Genomic DNA, 18,088 nt, shown 5'->3' with positions numbered 1-18,088 from the left:
CGCTCTATCGCTCGCACTAAATTACCAGCCCACTAGAGAGCTTCGTACCCAAAGTCTGCTGCTTTGCTAAGCACCACACTGGGGTTTTGGGGGGTTAAAGGTCGACCCATTACTTGCCTGTAACTATGTCAGACACGTACTCCACTCGGCTAAACTTCTGCCTCGTATTATGCCGGTTATGATGTTCCCGGGCGAGCTGAAAGAGCTCTTGTGGAAGTAGGGCATCCGCCACCGCACCATGATACTCTCTCTCTCTGGAGTGTCGCCTCGAGCCGCTCTGGCCTCGTGGTTGCAATATAGATTTGGGAGTTTGCTCTGGGTGTCATACGCACAGCGGCTGCTATAATGCTCAATGTGTTGGATGAAGTCTATGCATGTGCATCGTATGAGCAACAAATGAGTCTCCAAAACCTTTTTTTAAAGGGTCAGCTCGCCCACCTGCCTCTGCGATTTCTTTAAAAGAACTTAAAAGATTATAATACTTCGTGAAAACCGGACGTAGAAGTGGACGTCAGGTTTTATACGCATCATCCGCCCCCGCTCCTTCTACCCGGCGCCTGGCATCCGTAATGGACTGAGGGCTCTCGCCGCCATGTCCTCCTCCGTCTCTGACCTCACATGTGGGACGCACATGCCCGCAAACCCATGGAGGGGACGAGCCGCGAGGCTCTGGAGGACCGCGGCTGCTTCCTCTGGCCAGCGGTGGACATGTGGGCCGGCCGTCGTGAAGATCCGCTAAATTCTTCCAAATGCCGCGGGACCGCTGGAGGGAGGGATGGAGGGAGAACCTCGATCTGCTGCCCTCCATATGTCTCTGTTAATTCACGATTCGCCACATTTTAGGACATTAATGGAGACATTTTTATGATTATTTTCAATTAGAAACTAAGTATATAGGATGGAGGTCAGTAAATCCTTTAATTGTACATGTTGGCACAGCCTTGAGATGTTAAATGGGAAATATATGACTTTAAGGGAATACTAAATGCTTTTGCCTCTTGATCTCTCTTTCCGTGGCATGTGTGTCTTATTGATGAGGTTAAAGGTCGCGGACGGGAGGCAGCGGTCACGAGGGCCAAAACCTTTGTAATGCTACCCCGCTGTAACGTGCACGACTGACGTGCACAACTTTTACAGCTCTGACCTGTCCTCGAGGCCGTAAATTGGACCAACCCCTCCTTCACCAAAAGTCTCTCTTTCAGTTCTCTCTCTCTCTCTTCATTCGGGTCACGTCTACGAAAAGAAAAGGGTCTCCTCCGCATGTGTTCTGCAAAAAGCGCTCTAAGAGGATGAGAGTGGCTTAGCGCTGGTTAAGCTGGGCAATCGTTCATTTGATGAAAAGGAGTCTGAGAGGAAGATGAAGAATGGATATTCTTGTTCCAAGACGGACAGTTTGGTAGGTGGGATCAGGCGATTGCGACCCCGATCGACCTCGATCGACCTCGATCGACCCCGATCGACCCCGATCGACCCCGATCCGGCCGCACAACCAAGTGATTGTTCTCCCTGTCATGTCAGCAGCTTCAAGATTTTCCAATTGTTCACTGGTCCAATGTGATTAGACGGTCTGGGCCGACCTGAGCCGATGGAGTGAGCGTGTGAGAGCCGTTGGAGTTTCTCACTTGTTCACATGAAAGGAAAAAGAAACAAGCGACCATCGCAAAGAAAACCAAATGTGTTATCGGGCGGCGAGCCGTGAATCTGAGACGTCCTGGCACGCAGCCTCCGGGGTTTGCCCTTCTTCTGTTTTCTTTTTTTTCTTTTTAGCGAAGCCAAAGCCTCACCAGTGAAAAACCACACACACACACACACACACCGGCTGACCAAACAGGGGGATCCCTGTCCTTAGTCGTACTTTATCCCTGCAAGTCCGTCCCTGATCCGAGACGACCGGCGTGTGGGGGGGGGGGTGGCCTCCTCCTTTCTGGAGAGGGCTTAAGGTGGGAGGCGCGGGGAAGCCGCTGCCCGACAGATCCCGTGGGGGGTAATGACGCGGCGAGCAGAACGCGAGGACAGGAGGCTCGCCGTGAGGCTGAGCGTGTGACGGAGTAGACGATGACCGCTCGGCCGATTTCAGCCCACAGACCTACTTCTCACCGATCGCGTCCGGGTCACGCTGCGGCGGCGTGAGAGCGCCGGGCGCTCGCACGGAGCTCAGCCACGTGTTGCTGGCTTTTCTACAGAGAAACGGTCGTGCAAGAAATGGAGCGACGCTCCAGATGGGGTACGTTTCATTCTTCTTTCCGGCCACGATTGTCGAGTCTCTTGAGGGATGTTTGGAGTCCTTTGATAATTTTTTCCTTTGAGAGAACACGTCGGGAATGGAAACAGCTCTGGACGAAACGCTGCTTCGCTTGAAGTCTCTGCGTCATTGTGACTGAAGAAGAAGAAGGAAGAAAAATAAAGAGGAGGAGGAAGAAGAAAGAGGGAGAAGAAGAAGGAAGAAAAAGAAAGGGAGAAGAAGGAGAAGAAGAGCTTGTAATGTGTCACGTTCTGTCAAACCAGACGACGCACAGCGTTTCACCTCTAATTGTCTCTGTGTGTTCTGATGATCTGTTCACCTCAACGCTGTGTGTGTGTGTGTGTGTGTGTGTGTGTGTGTGTGTGTGTGTGTGTGTGTGTACGCGAGGCGAAGAGGTTGTTCTGAAGATGGCCCGGCCTCAGGGGGAATTGATTGGACCCCTAATTTTGTTTCCTGACCTGCTGACGGACGCCACGTTTTAAATGCAGCGCGGGTCGGAGGAAGTGCCCTCAACACGCTCACACTCGTCCTTGCTTCCTTCCCTCTCTCCTCCCCCGAACGATGTTTTTCGATAAGTCCTCGGCGAGCACTTTTGAGATTAATCACACTATCACTCTGAGCAGGACTGTGTGTTTTATGTAAAGTAATGCTCTGTCATCTGAGAGGTATAATCCATCCATCTTGGGCTTTTAGCGGAGTCCCCCTCACATATAAATGAGTTTCAGGAGGCTGAATTTAGCCCTCTGACAAATTACACTGTTTATTTTACGGGATGTTTCGCTGGACGCTTGTCCCATTCTGTTCTCAGAAGCATTTACCGCTCAGATTTGATTACTTAAAAGTAGTTTTTTGTCAAGCTTTTGGAATCACGTCATAATTATTCATCTTATTATAAATAATCATTGCTCTGATGGCGAAGGAGAGCTGTTCGATCGCGCTATCAGCTGGTATTAGTAATCGGTGCACCATCGATGGTGATTACTGGGAGGTAATTGTCCAAATGGTTGTTGTTTGTGTTGTTGCTGCATGAGCTGCTCACTAATCCTGCAGGTTCACCTCAGAGGGAGAAGCGTGGAGTCGCTCTGGAGTGGATGAAGTGTTCTTTAGAAGATTTCTCTTCCAGCATCTTCTCTCCAAGTGGACCTTTCTGTCCCCCCCCCCTCACCGCTGAACCTCAAAGTCTCTCGGGGCTCTTTTTCCCGCCGTCAAAAGTGCCAAATTCTGTCCTGTGAGAAGCTGCACATCTGAGCTTTGTGTGACTTTGATAAGGAGGCCGAGGGCTGCGGCTCCATGTGGCTGTTTAGCACCACAAAGGGTCCTTTCAGGTGTGGCAGAGTGCCTCAACACAGCCCCCCCCCCCTCCAGCCACACCTTGAGGAAGCAAGTGCTCCTTACCATCCTGCCACGCAGGTCATTGAGGTCATCCCGGGGGAGTTCAGCAGGTATGGCTGCAGAAAGCAAACCCTGATATCATTTAATCTGCCTCTGTGGCTCGTTTGGCACACGTTGCCGTTCATTCATATCAGAATGACTTTGACTCCATCGGTTGCCTCGCCCCTCGATGCGTTTAATTTAAAAAGTCCAACAACGGCGAGTCTGTGACATGTTTATCCGCGCTGCTCACGTCCATGTTATTCATGACCTGTTCCATGAGATCACCGTGGCAACCATCATCACCGCTTTAACTGACGGTGGAGTGTGCGCGTCCTCCGCCCTTCAAGGCTGAGGAATTTGAGAAATTGGGCGAAAAATCCTTTTTTATTGAGCAGTAAAAAAATATATATATATCTTCAGACGGAGGACTCGGTGAATTCCTTTGAACCAGAGTTGTTGTTTTGTGCAAAATCGGCAGGTATTTATCCTTTAGGAAAACAGATGCTCACCTCTGTGACCTGCATGTCATTGTAATACACTAGGGGCTGTATCTGTAGGTGGTCACCCTCTACCCCCCCTACGCTCACAGGCTGATCACGCCTCCGTCAGCTCGCCCTTGACCCGGTGTCGGACCTTAAAGCCGCCTGTGTCACGTCCTCTTGGCTCCATCGGTTTGTGCTGATTAAGGCCAGCATATAAAGCAGGAAGTGGAGCAATCGGCCCCCAGCTCGCCTGCTCTCCTCTGAGTGTTCAGTCAGCAGCTCGCGGCCTGATTACAGCTTTATGGCTCAGCCCGGACAGATGGTGCAGCGAGCGGCGTGCGGCCAGGGCCTCGGACATCGTTACGTAAGGAGGGAACATATGCATGCTATACTCGAGTGATTTAAATCACTAAATACTGTGCTAAATCAGCAAAATACTTTCAAATAAAGATGTTCCCATCTTCTCTCCGTGCACCAGGAGAATTTGACCTGAATATACAACGTGCATTAAATTGAATTTCTGTTTTTAGGTTACAGGAAACAAAAATGATAAATAAAGTCTTTACTCATGAGGCAGACGTTGTAATATTTGGACAAAGTTTCCCTCCGTTTACAGTCGTTATGCTATGCTAAGCTAACAGGAGGAAAGAGGAGGAGATTGTCCTTGTGAATGAAATGCGACTCACATGAAAAACTTCACTCTTTCCTCTTCTTAAAAGCATTTGATCCCTGTTGAGACTTCAAATCCCCTTTTTTGAAGGAGACCTGGTCCTGGTCCTGGTCTTGGTCCTGGTCCTGGTCTTGGTCCTGGTCCTAGTCTTGGTCCTGGTCCTGTTTCATTTCCCAGTAAAAGAAGAAGAAGCCAGTGTGATGAAATTCAAAATGATTCCCAAAGCCTTTTGTTCTGTCGAGATCCTCCTGATTAAATTTAATCGTCTCCTTTACGCTGACATCATCCCAGCTGGGTCCCAGATCCTCTCTCTCTCTCTCTCTCTTGTTGTTTACAGAATCAGAAGGTGAATGCATGTAGGGGTTAACTCTCTTCCCCCCTGCTCTGCGTGCAGCTCGCCTTGTTTATCGGCACAAAACAGACGCTCAGCTTGTTTAGAGCGGGCCGAGGTCGCTCGCTGGCTGTTTGCTGCTGTGATTGCACTAAAATAAGCCGACACGCCCACAACCTCACAAACAATGACTCAGTACGTACTGCGTGTGCATATTTTTGCACTCCGTCTCGTCTTTTTGGACAAAGGGTTCCTCGCATCGGGAGCCGAGCAGAAGTCCGGATTCATCCCCCCCGAAAGAAATACCCTCATCCACCTTGTGATTCAGTCCCAATCTCTTCTCATTATTAGTGTGTGTGTGTGTGTGAAAGTGTAAAACAAAACAAATCAAAATGTATGGATGCAATGATTCATTTCAAAACAACAAACACAGAATCAAATTGTAAAAACTGCTTGAAAATGGACCCCGTTTTTTAGATGTTTATGGCGGCGCCCTCCCCCCGAAGACGGAACCCAGAGGTCCTCGGGCGGGTCGGTCCTGGGCTCGGGTTATTTGGGATAATCTGTCTTTTTGTTGTTGTTATCTGAAGGCTCCAACTCGGCCTTTAAAAAACCCGATGTCACATGACGTGTTCTGTGCTCTGTGCAGGATGGAAGAGACGGTGCGGTCGCTGCTGCAGAACCAGGGCGGCGTGGAGCCGGCGGCCGTGGACCCGCTGGACATCATGAAGGCCTACCGGGTAAATCAGTGGTCATTCAACCAGGCTGGAGGGACATATGTGTGATATATATAGTCGTATTCCCTCCTCACTCAGATACGGCATCCTTTTGTCTGTCTCGCTCTTCAGCCGAGTGCTATTTCGCCGTTATGTAAGAGGACCGGCCTCCGGGGTCGAGCGGGAAGAGAACAGACACTGAAGCACGGGGGTCTCGCTTCACAGTGTGGAGCTGGAGGTGTTTACAGTTATTCACTGTGGCAGGAAAAAAATATGCTCCTCTTTCCACTTATGTGTTGCATTCATCTGTAGATAAAACAAAACAACTAAAAAGAACACGCACATGTGTGTTTGGTGATTTTTCTTGGCAGAGAATCACAGGGTTCTTTATCAAAGATGAGATGTTTGCTTAAAGCGGCGGCCGGGTGACAACGTGTCTCCGGGGAGGAGAGCAATAAAAAGAGTCTCCGTTAATTACCACGTGCGTTCATCACTGTGAATAAAAGACGGGAATAAAGAGTGATGAGTGCAAATAAAAGAGAGGGGGGGGGGGCTGGAAAGAAAACGAGTGACACGCGGGAAGAAAACAAAATGATGCAGAAGCTTCACGATAAAAATATGACTCGTAAATATTTACTACTCCCCGAGCAACAGGGTTCAATCCCCAATAACTCAGCGTTATGACTATATGTGATGCTCTCTGCAGCTCTTATTTAATATATTTGTCTAAATCCTAGTTTTCTTGGTGCACCAATGTTATCTTGCTAGATATAGGATTGTGTTTATTTATTATAATCTAACAATACAATATAATACACTTCTAAACTATATCCTGCTGTAATATTTCCCTCTAACTTTGACCGCAAGATGATTTCCAGCCATGAAAGCAGCGTTTTTTGGGCGATATGACCATATTTTTACAAAAGTAATGACCTCACCTGCAGTTCTTATTATTAATATTTTTACTATGTGCTAATCAGGTGGACTTTGTCACTGTGATGGTTGCTTTTAGACAAAATCAAGTCTCCTTCCATTCCCTTTATGGAATAAACAAGTCCTGCAGGGGCAGAGCGGGGGGGCGAGGTTTCCTCCCCTCTTCCCCTGCAGACTGATTATCTCCTCGCCCTTTTTTAACGCCGCCTGACGAGCCGTCTCGAAACAAAAAGCGAGCTTTGGAACCGTGACTTTTGAAAAGGAATCGCCTTCCGAAAAGGAATCGCCTCGACGGAAATCGAGTAGGATTGAAAACCTGATGTGTGTTTTAGGAGGAGGGCTGAAAACAAAGTGGCCCTGAAGCTGAAGCTCTTATGAGGAGGAATAAGTATCTCTGGATGTGTAAAAGAAGACGGCCATTAGCGTGGCTCCGCTTTGCACATCCACTTTAACCACAGGTGTCTGCAGCTTCCACTGCTATCTGCCTCAGCTCGGCAGGGAAAGACAGAGAGTGTGTGTGTGCAGCGCGATGCATCAACAGGAAATACTCGTTTCAGTAAGAGAGAGCGTCGCTTCATCACCGGCATAGAAACAACATGACCGACAGTAAGAAAATAACTCTTAATAAACTATTAATACGAAATCGACACGTAAATGTCCTCGAATCCAAGAAGAAGTCTTTAAATGGCTTTAAACACTGTAAAAACAGATCTAAACACCTCATTTAAAACTTAATTTTTATTTGTGTTCTTTTGTTGAAATTCATATTCAAATGAAAAGTTAACATTTAAACTGACAGGTTTCGGCGACACACTGCAGAACGCATGGAACAATTTAATGTGACATTTTTGAGTATTTATTTTACTCGTTTTAAAGCAGAAGATGCTATTGCAGTAACCCCAAAATTATTTTCACACATTTTGGTGTATGTTGATACTTTTTAGGCTCCAAAAGATTCCTTGGATGAATAATCTCTCTTCCCGTGGAGCTCATTGTGTCCTTTTCCTTTCCGCGGTTTCCGCCGGGCAAAAAGTCTAATTAGTGGCTTATTATTAGCCGGCGTTAATTACCTCAGACGGCGTGCAGAGACAAAGGGAGAGAGACGGATCCCCCTCATGCAGACGGGATGAGAGCCCTCAAGGTCACGGCCACTCGCTGCAGAACAAGTGCAACACGATGAGGGATTATGGGACGTCTGCCCATCTGATCCTCCCCCCCTCCACGTCGTCTGATTCTTGTCTTTCACGGCTCTTTACCCGTTGTTTTGTTTTTTGTCGGCGTCCCTCCCGAGCGCTCTCTTCCCATCTGCTGTTTTTTATTTATCTCCTCAACCAAATGTTCCCTCGTCCTCCTCTGACCTCGGCTTTGTTTTTTTAATAGGATAAACTCTCCGAGGAGGTGCGGAAACAGAGCGGCTCCCCGCCGCCGTCGAAGGCGGGGCCCGCGCCGAACGCCGACCCCGACGCCAGCCGAGCAGAAGACGACCGAAACGAAACCGTGCCCCTTCTGGATCGCCTCCAGGCCCTGGAGGTAACTTCTGACCCATCTCCTCTTCGTTTCCTCTCTCTCTCTCTCTCTTCTTCCTTTCCTGCCTCCTCGTTCTCCTTCATCTTCTCCTCCAGCCACCGCCGGCGATCCTCCGTGGCGAGCCCGTCTGCCAGTCGTCAGAGTCCTCGCTCCGTAACGTCTGAGAGCGTGACAGCTCGTCAAAGCCGCCTTCGCAATAGTCGTCCTGCGAGAGGCGCCGCGGGCGCTCCGGGCTTCACTCCGTCTTCGGTTTGTTTTCCTCTGCGCTCGGGGAGTCGAGCAGCCTCAGCGAGCCGCGCTTCTGTTGTTGTTGTTGTTTTTAACCAAAGCCACCGGACACATCGGCTCGCATCGCTTCTGCAATTAAAGGACTGCGAGTTAATCAAATGACCTTTTCATCATCGTGAGAAGGGGGTGTGGCTTAAAGTCGTTACCTCTTCGTCCATCGTGCACAATAATTTAAAAGATGCTGAGGCACACCCACATCTCACGGAGAAGCAAAGTGCGCGTGTATAAAGAAGTAAAGAACAAGAGTGGAACGGTACAGCGGAGCCTCTCTGGTAGAAAATAGACCCTAATTACAGCAAAGTGCCGGCTAATCGCCCGTTCCTCTTCCGCTGTGAGTCATCTCCCGAGGACCCCGAGCACAACACCCAAACATTACATATTAAACGGCTTTCTGGAATGTTACCCCGCCATTTAATTCCATTGTGCCGGCGCTCGCCGATGGACGCACCGCCGGCGGGAAGCCGAGGACACTAAGTAAGCGCCGACCCCGCTCTTGTTTTTCTGGGTTCCTTTCTCCTCACGAGGATAGATTGGACGGTGGTTGTACTCTTTGTCATCCCGACAACTGGCCCTTTAACCCGGAGACGTTGGAGGAAGCTTCCCATTCAGCTCCCTGTATTCACTAACCGGCGCCACAGCGACACGTTCAGTGGCGGTAAACACGGCCGTTTCTTTCCGTCTTGGGTCCTTTGTACCCCGAGCCGACTGTTCAAATATCAGTGTGTGCACTGGGCCTCGCTCGCGGCCAATCTCCTGACGGCAGCGGGAGGACAATGTAAATAATCCCTCAAAAACAGGCCACTCACAAATGTAACTGTCTTTTTGTGTGTGTGTGTGTGTGTTTGTCTGTTAGCCAAGAGACTCGTTTATGTCAAGGTCCTCCAGAGGACAATGCTGTAGGACCGTTATAATACCACCGTTAATAAACCCAGATGACATTGAGATGCTCATGTCAACCTTCTAAAAGGCTTTTTGTGTCATTGAGCATTAAAGCAGTACATAATATATCCTGAATATAATAACATTCAGGGGTCAGGTAACGAAATACCACTTAAGTGGCGCTCTGGAGACTTGGAGCGTCAGATTGACTTCAGAGAAAGACGATTTAGATTATTAATAACAGGAATATGGTGCATGAGAAGGTAATAAACATGGGATTCCTCTAGTTCAAGACACACCAGATGTCTAATATATATATATATATATATACATGTATAAATATAATATATATATATTTATACATGTATGAATATATTTATATATATGTATATTTATTAGGGCTGGGCAACGATTACAAATTTTAATCGCGATTAATCGCATGATTTTCCTGATTAATCACGATTAATCGCATTTGTATACGCAAAATCCAATAATTAATTCAAAAGTAGTGTATAGCGCACTTCTATTTTAAATGTTGCTGTGATTAAACATCTCTCTTGTTCTGCCTGTTTTGTGATATACATGCCTAAAAGGTGCCTAATATTTCTAGACTGAAATAATATCGGCATTATAATTATTATAACTATGAGGATTTTTTTTGTTGCCTATTTTGTGGAGCACCCTCAGAACTTGGTGCCCTACGCACAGCGCGTAGTGCGCTATGGGAGCGGCGGCGCTGGTAGTTTATAGCATGCCGCACAAACAACAATGAACTAGTGGAGGCGGCGAGGTGCTCCGTGTTGCCAGGTTGGAGATGGTGAAGTATCGTACCAAAGGCTCAAAATGGTTGTATTTGGAGGATAATTATCGTGTATCTGGCAACCCTGAGATCGGTCGACCAATGACTGCTCTCTATTCTGTCAGCTCACGCAAGAAGGTGGAACGTAAGGGAGATACCATTTCCAAAACTTGTAAGGGGTAAGTACTAGTTTATGAAAACCCAGAGAAACACAAATATCCGACGAAGCAAAATCCCGACGTTTTTGGAATCCCTGCTGGACGCATTTTTTAGGTCTCAAAAACAGGACGTGTCTGGGGAAAGAGGACGTCTGGTCCCCCTCACTAACCGGCCTGCAGTAGCTCTCCACTTCGCTGTGGCATTGATTCGCTTCTCTTGCCTTGGTTCATCTCCTCCCTGCAGCTAGCGGAGTCTGCCGAAGCCTCGCTCCACTGTGTGTTTGTTGTATGATTTGCTGGCATCAACGGTGTGTTTAGCATTTAAATGATATTTAAGACTGGAAGTACTCCGGTGATAAGACAATTCATCTTGGCAGTGTTACATATGACTTTGTTTCTGTCGACTCCGCCGTCTTTAAGAACTTTAAATTGAAAATGGCCATTTAAAATCTCTGTACTCTTCTCCATGTTTGTTAAACCGCGAATGACTTTCTTTTCCGGTTCCGCAGCAATCAGTAGCAGACTTTTACAAAATAAAAGCCTGTGAGCAACACACTTTTACAATAATAAAATAAATAATAAAACCTGCGTTAACGCGCGATAAAATAATTGTCGGCGTTAATTAATTGATGCGTTAACGCAAGATTAACACGTTAACGTGCCCACCCCTAATATTTATATATATATAAATATATGTATATTTATTTATATATATATAAATACATATATTGATATAAATATATATAAATAATATTGATTTTATATATTTATATATATAAATAATATTGATTTTATATATATTTATTCATATATATATTTATTTATATATATATATATTTATATATATATATATAGACACATCTGGCCCCACCATCAGGCGTCAGTCCTTAATGAGTCTGTTTCTTATTAAGCATAATTAGAAAGCTTTGGGTTGTAATTATGTGTCCCGTGTTCCCATCAAGGCGCCGGTGGTTCCCTCTAAAGGGCAGAGGGCGAGAGAAGCGAGGCCGGCTGACAGCCCATAATACGCCGCCTGCCTCGGCCAAATTGGAAACTCCCAGAGATCAATAGGGCGCCGACTCATCGCCCGGCAACGCGGAGGAGATATTCTTATTAGGTCCGATCTCCAAATGGCTGGCAGCCGCCCCCAAAGTTCAGCATCACAGCTCCCTCCCCGTGACCTTCTATCTCCGCGCTGCGCTGCACATCTTTTATCGGCCTTCCCGGGTTCGCCGTTGACGTTTGACCTTTTCTCTCCCGTTAGCCGCGGCGCCGCTGCTTTGATCGCTATTTCCGTCATTGTTGTTTTTCCCGTTGCATCCTGTAACCAAAGTCCTCATTGTGTGTGTGTGTGTGTGTGTGTGTGTGTGTCTTTGCAGGAGAAGAACTCTGCCCTGGCCGTGGAGAACGAGAGCCAGAGGGAGCAGTACGAGCGCTGTCTGGACGAGGTGAGAGCGAAGACGGTTTTTTTATCTCCACGCCAGATGTTTTTACGACATGTTCGATGTGTTCGGTTTGACTTTGTTGAGCTTAAGGATTACGGTATTAATGAGCTCCTGCAGAGCACGCCGGGGGCAATTTACTTGCAACGCAGCTCGAAGGAGGCTGAGGGGAATTATTCGTTATTAACAATTAATTTCAGAAGACCGTGTCATATTTTCAGCACTAATATCTCTCACCGCTCGCTTTAGCAGAGAGGCTAACCGAGCAGAGAACCGTATTCAGGGTTCGTACGGTCATGGAAAACCTGGAAAAGTCATGCAATTTTAAAATGGTCATTTTTAGGCCTGGAAAAGTCTTGGAAAAAACTGAAATCGTCAAAGTTTTGGAAAAGTCATGGAAATTTGTCATAAGCACATGTTCATTTGAGTTCGAGTTCATGGCGTTTGTAATAATTAATGTTTTTTAAAGAAAGACGCTCAAAATATAAGCCGGCATACGTTCATGTAATTTGCTAAATTTTTCAATTTTATACCGAGGTTTCAGTTTGGTTATGAACATTTGGTTTTAAGTTTTGGAAAAGTCCTGGAAATCCATTGGTCAATATTAGCATTATATATTACATTTACAGTGTTTAATGACAAAAGGCCTTCTCTGGTTTCTGGCGAGAGCTGGATAAGTGTTTAGGGAGCTGCATGAGGGGAATGAAGAGGAGGAGGAGGAAGGAGATTGAAAGCGATGAAGAAAGAAATGGAGGCGGGGAGGAGGAGTTTAGTGCCATTGCTTTATTAGAGTTAGCATTTGGGGTAAAGTCGCTCTCCTTTCCGCTCCCCTCGCCTCTCAACTGTTCTCCTGGTGTTGCAGGGAGGGCGGTTTTGATGATGGAGGATGGCGTGCGCCTTCGTCATGACCTCACGGGACAGCCGTGAGGCCGACGCCTGCTTCCTGGCGATTACCGGTCCGCACGTCAGCCCGTCTGTTCTTTAATTACTTGTTTGGAAGTCGTGCATAGATCACAATCAGAGAAGAAAATCCTCCGTCCGATCCCATTACGCCGGGTTTTCGTTTGATCGCCGCTCTGCACAGATCTGCACCTGCGGGAGCCGGGCTCATTTCATCGTTATTTACTCCCGTCTCGCCTTATTCGATAAACGAGAGCGAGGGCGCTCAAAAGGAGCCGATGCGGCTTCACGCCGTATTAATGAGCAATCAATGGGGCCGTAATCTGAGCCGGCGTTGCGGTCTCCGGAGCGCAGGGCGGGTGTCGGCTGCAAGCGAGGCCAGAGCCCAGACGCCTCGGTCTGGGGCTGTGGTTACCAGCGGGAGGAAGTGTAAAAGAGGTGTGTGTGTGTGTGTTTGTGTGGAATACGCACACACACACCTTGTACCTCTGTAATATTGTGTGCTATCGGGTGAGCTCATAATGATTCATCCCATGTGTGCAGCGTTAGCAGTGCAGAGAGCTGGTCTACAGAGGCCTGCGAGGGTCAAAAAGAGCAGATCCGACAGCTGAGTAACGCCTTGTTTTCTTTCCTGTCCGTTAAAGGTCGCCAATCAAGTCGTGCAGGCGCTCCTCACCCAGAAGGTTTGTTTCCTTTTATTAAATAACCTCGCACGGTCGGAATAACGATGCCTCATCACTCCGGATGTCCGGCTGACGCTCCCTGTGCTGCTCCCCAGGACCTGAGGGAGGAATGTCTGAAGCTGCGCACTCGCGTGTTCGACCTGGAGCAGCAGAACCGGGCGCTGGGCGTCCTGTTCCAGCAGCGGATCAAGCCCGCCTCGGACCTGCTCCTCCAGGTACGCTGGCCCCTCAGAGCCCGACACCCCTGACCCACTACTCACAGTCACACGGCAGAAGCGAGAGCATTTAAAGCTGGATTGTTATCAAACTACTCTGGAGATAAAGGCGGCAAACAGCCCTGAATGCATCAAATAAATAAATAACACGCTTCCTCTCTTTCATCAATCCGTATCATTCTCTCTCTCAACAGAAGCAGTGGTTTTGTCGTAGTCCGTTTTCTGTTGTGAATATAAAAGAAGAGCCGGCCTTAAAGCACTCAGTAGAGGTCTGTGTGCACGGGGGTTCAGCCCCAGGTTGAATATGTGCACTTTTAATGCTCCTATTTTCATGATTTTCATGTTTAGGAGAGCTTCTGCAAAGGCAATCTTAAATGTACACACACAGAAAGTCCCTATGTTGCCACATTAAATTAATACTGCCGCCACAATCAGAATTTAAATATGCGTTTTGTTTTGCTTTCAGTGCAGTTGGAGAACAATAATCTGCTTTATGAAGCACGGAAACAACCTCTCCTCTGTAAACATCACGCTGCGTTAATATTCTCCACCAACCCCACGTTCTCTTATTCCGAGTGGTGGTAAATTGCCTCGGTTCTTCTCGTCGGTTCCCTCGGAAAAAAACGGCAATTTACCGAAAAATGTCGGCGTGAGCGTTCCAGCCGGATTCTCAAGGAGTAATTATGAGACCAGCCGCCGTGTGCTCTACACTTCTGTTGTGATGGAGCATCGCAGGGCCAGGAGGTCACTTTGGGAAGGAGGCTTCCACATTATTGTGTAAACTCCAGGGTTCCACGCTGTCAATAAGGGGGGGGGGGGAAGCAAGCTGCCAAAGGAGAGGAGAGGAGAGAGGAGAAAGGAGAGGAGACTAGAGGAGAGCAGAGAGCAAAAGAGAGGAGAAATGAAAGGAAATGAGACTAGAGAGGAAAAGAGAATGGAGAGGAGACTAGAGGAGAGAAGAGAGGAGAAATGAAATGAGACTAGAGAAGAGGGAAAGAGAATGGAGAGGAGACTAGAGGAGAGCAGAGAGCAAAAGAGAGGAGAAATGAAAGGAAATTAGACTAGAGGAGAGGAAAAGAGAATGGAGAGGAGACTAGAGAAGAGGGAAAGAGAAAGGAGAGGAGAAATGAAAGGAAATGAGACTAGAGGAGAGGAAAAGAGAATGGAGAGGAGACTAGAGGAGAGGAGAGAGGAGAAATGAAATGAGACTAGAGAAGAGGGAAAGAGAAAGGAGAGGAGACTAGAGGAGAGCAGAGAGCAAAAGAGAGGAAAAAGGAAAGCAGACTAGAGGAGAAGAAAAGAGAAAGGAGAGGACACTAGAGGAGAGGGGAGAGGAAAGGAGAAGAGAAGAGATCGGAGGAAAGGAAAGGAGACTAGAGGAGAGGAGAAAGGAGAGAAGACTAGATGAGAGGAGGAGAAAGAGGAGACTAGAGGAAAGCAGAGAGGAGAGGAAAGGAAAGGAGACGAGAGGAGAGGGGAAATGAGAAAGAGAGAAGACTAGATGAGGTGAGAGGAGAGAAGGGGAAAGGAGAGAGGAGAGGAGACTAGTGGAGGAAAGAGGAGAGGAGAAGGGAGCTGTCAGTCGGTCCACACGAGCAGACGAGAGAAAGAGGAGACGCTGAAAAGAGAGGAAGCAAGGGTAGATAAGAAGGGAAGGACAGGAGGGTGAAAGTGGAGAGAGATGAGATAGCAGAGAGACGAGGAGGAGGAAGAGGTGGTGGTGGTGGTGAAAAACTGAGGGCAAAATAAGAAGGAGCAGGAAGGAGTAAAAAAGAAAATAAACTAGGAATATATATACTACATCTCTGGGTGAGCTGTAAAGCTCTGTCAGTTACAGAGGCGTGCAGCATCGTTATTGGACAGGCAGGAACATTGTCAAGTGAAACTGCAATATAAAGGCTGGAGGGGGGGGGGGGGGTATTGATGACATCACCGCGGGGACCGAGCGGTGCAGTCTAGCTGCAGACGAGAATTAAGCGTAATGCGTTTTCCCCTTTTTCCTCCTCCTCCCCGAGATTATCCATCCGTTGATTTGAGGGCCGAGCGTCCTCGCAGAGCGTGACGGTTCTTGTTCCTCGCCGCTCGTTGCCTAATAACGGCGTTCCAACCATCAGCCGGTGATTCAGCGTGAGAAGTAATCATCATGTGAACACTCAGCTCCGGATGTTCTGCGTGGCCGTTATGAGCTCTCCATGTGTGGGAGAGCTGTTAAACACATCTATAATTACCTCGGGGCACTGGGACGACCTCCAGTGGGTAATTAAGAAATGTTGCTTGTGTGAACCAGGGGCACGCATTGTAAAGCAAATATATAATATATATATATATATATATATATATATCATGCAAAAAAAAGGATCATGCAAAACAACACTTTAAAGTTGCATGATTCTTTGTGCATATTATAAATATACATATTTATATATATATATATATATATAAAAATACATATCATTATATATATATATAATTATAATAATAATAAAATATATAATTATAATGATAATATAATAATAAATAATATTGTAATAATAATAATAGTTAATATATATATAAACCATTTCATGCCTCCCGGAGCCTCACGCGCCCACACCAGTGTCCTGTTTCCCATCTCGCTCCAGTCCAGACCTTTTTGCTTATCAGTAATTAAACCTTCTCCGGTCCCCCGAGGGCCTCTTAAGTTTTCTCTGATAACAAACCACGACACCAGATGCGAAAGCTTTCAGCTCGACTGGTTCGATTCCCCAAAACACCACATATAATATATACGATATTTGTCGTTTCTTCAGGCAAATATTAGTTAAAAAATGACCAATTTAACCAAATTCTGTGCCTTTTTTTATGGTAAAAAATTGTGCACCGGACCTCTAGATATTTTTGGGCCAGCTGTCTCACCTCCCACATTGCAGCCCGTCTCACTTCCTGCCGTAGTTTAACGGGCCGTGTGCAGCTGCAGCTTTAGGAAAAGCCTTCGTGATGAGTCAGACGTATAGATCGGGTCACACAGGTGGGCGTCTTGTCTTTTCTCTCTCGCTGCTGTGTGTGTGTGTGTTTTGACAGCGGGACTCAATCCCGATGTGTGTGTCTGGGAGCTGCTTATTGCTGCTATTCTGAGCTGATCTTCATTCGTCTCGAAATATGATCGCCGCCGAGCTCAAAAACGACAAAGGAAAGCTTTTGATGCTCCTCCATCGTGCCGCGCGACGCCTCCCCCATTGTCTCGGAGACTGACGGGTGTTGACGACCAGTTATTGTCTTTGTGATGTATGACGGTCTGCGTGACTTTCATCGTGGCCTTGAGAGAGTTCAAGACGTGCACGCGGCCTCGTCATCTCCCCCCCCCCCCCCCCCCTGTGACACTATTGACTGAATCCTTGATGAGGTTGCTGAGGAGGTGAAACCCGGCACCCTACGATAAGATCAGAGCCTCCTGTGACACCCCGGCCACTCCCATCCCCGCGTGGAGGCACGGCGATGCGGCAAATGTCAATTTCCAGAGAATAACGTTTCGGCGAAGCTTCACAAACACTCGAAAACTAACGAGTGATGTTCTGGGTGCAGGCAAATAAATGTAATATTAAAAAACAACATGTGACCTGTAAAAAGGAAATGTCAAATGAAATCTTCTCCGGTTGCTTTGAGCTGAATCAAACCAGGTTTTAAAGAGTCAGCTGAGCTTTAAGAATAGTGAGAGCGGGCATCGACCGGTTTCCATGGCGCCGGTAGCACCCGGTCGCCGAAGGTGAAACGTCTCCTTCACTCGAATATAGAGACGTGGGATGTTTGAGTTCTGGCTGCAGGCAAAGTGATGTTGTTTGTTTGGTCTGGAGAGACAAAATAAACTGAAGTTTCTGTGTCAACAGGAGCATTTTTTATTTATTTCTCTTTCCCGGCTGAAACGTTCTAAGAACGTCTTACAGAAAAAAAGTCATAGAAACTGTCAGCAGAGAATTTTATTGATTTTATTAGATTTTAAAATGTTGAAAAGAAAATGTGCAGACGGTGTCTTTCACATTTATAACATGCACTTTTCTTGATATATATATATATTTATTTATATATTTATTTATATTTATTTATAGATATATATATTTATATATATTTATTTATTCTGCTGCTGCAGGTACACACTGCATGAGAAAAGCTGCAAACTAAAACTGGAATATATCAGAGATACACACATGTATATGTCCCTATACTCCCAGTGGGAGCATTAGTTTTATCCTCAGCAGGAAGTGTTGTGTTCCCAGTTTAAGTTGATTTGAGCACGGGGAAGCCAGCGTAATTAAGTTCTGAGATTAATACGTAGAGATGTATTTGGTTTCGTATCCGTCCTAAAGCGGAGGAGTTAAATACCAGAAGCGACTGCAGACTAGCGGATGAATAATAATAAAACAAATCAAAGGGTTCCCTCGCTCCCTGATGCAATTATTTCCTTTTCGCATCATT

The 18,088-nt window shown here is 46.8% G+C and overlaps 1 protein-coding gene across 7 annotated transcripts in view; it reads left to right on the top strand.

The window, feature by feature from the left end:
• Positions 1-18,088, top strand: part of LOC130204222 (nck-associated protein 5-like) — a 99,819-nt gene that overhangs the window by 62,848 nt on the left and 18,883 nt on the right. For 5 of the 7 annotated variants that reach the window (XM_056430768.1, XM_056430769.1, XM_056430771.1 and 2 more), the window contains 5 exons: positions 5,749-5,839; positions 8,129-8,278; positions 11,779-11,847; positions 13,386-13,424; positions 13,520-13,639. In XM_056430768.1, coding sequence (XP_056286743.1) covers positions 5,749-5,839; positions 8,129-8,278; positions 11,779-11,847; positions 13,386-13,424; positions 13,520-13,639 — 469 coding nt within the window. Of the gene's footprint in view, positions 1-2,035; positions 2,225-3,292; positions 3,685-5,748; positions 5,840-8,128; positions 8,279-11,778; positions 11,848-13,385; positions 13,425-13,519; positions 13,640-18,088 lie in introns of those variants that run through there. The other 2 variants (XM_056430770.1, XM_056430773.1) reach the window with 2 other exon arrangements.

This window comes from Pseudoliparis swirei, chromosome 14 (assembly GCF_029220125.1).
Source record: "Pseudoliparis swirei isolate HS2019 ecotype Mariana Trench chromosome 14, NWPU_hadal_v1, whole genome shotgun sequence".
In the NCBI taxonomy this organism is placed as follows: domain Eukaryota; kingdom Metazoa; phylum Chordata; class Actinopteri; order Perciformes; family Liparidae; genus Pseudoliparis; species Pseudoliparis swirei.
This window is presented reverse-complemented; position numbering and strand designations above follow the sequence as displayed.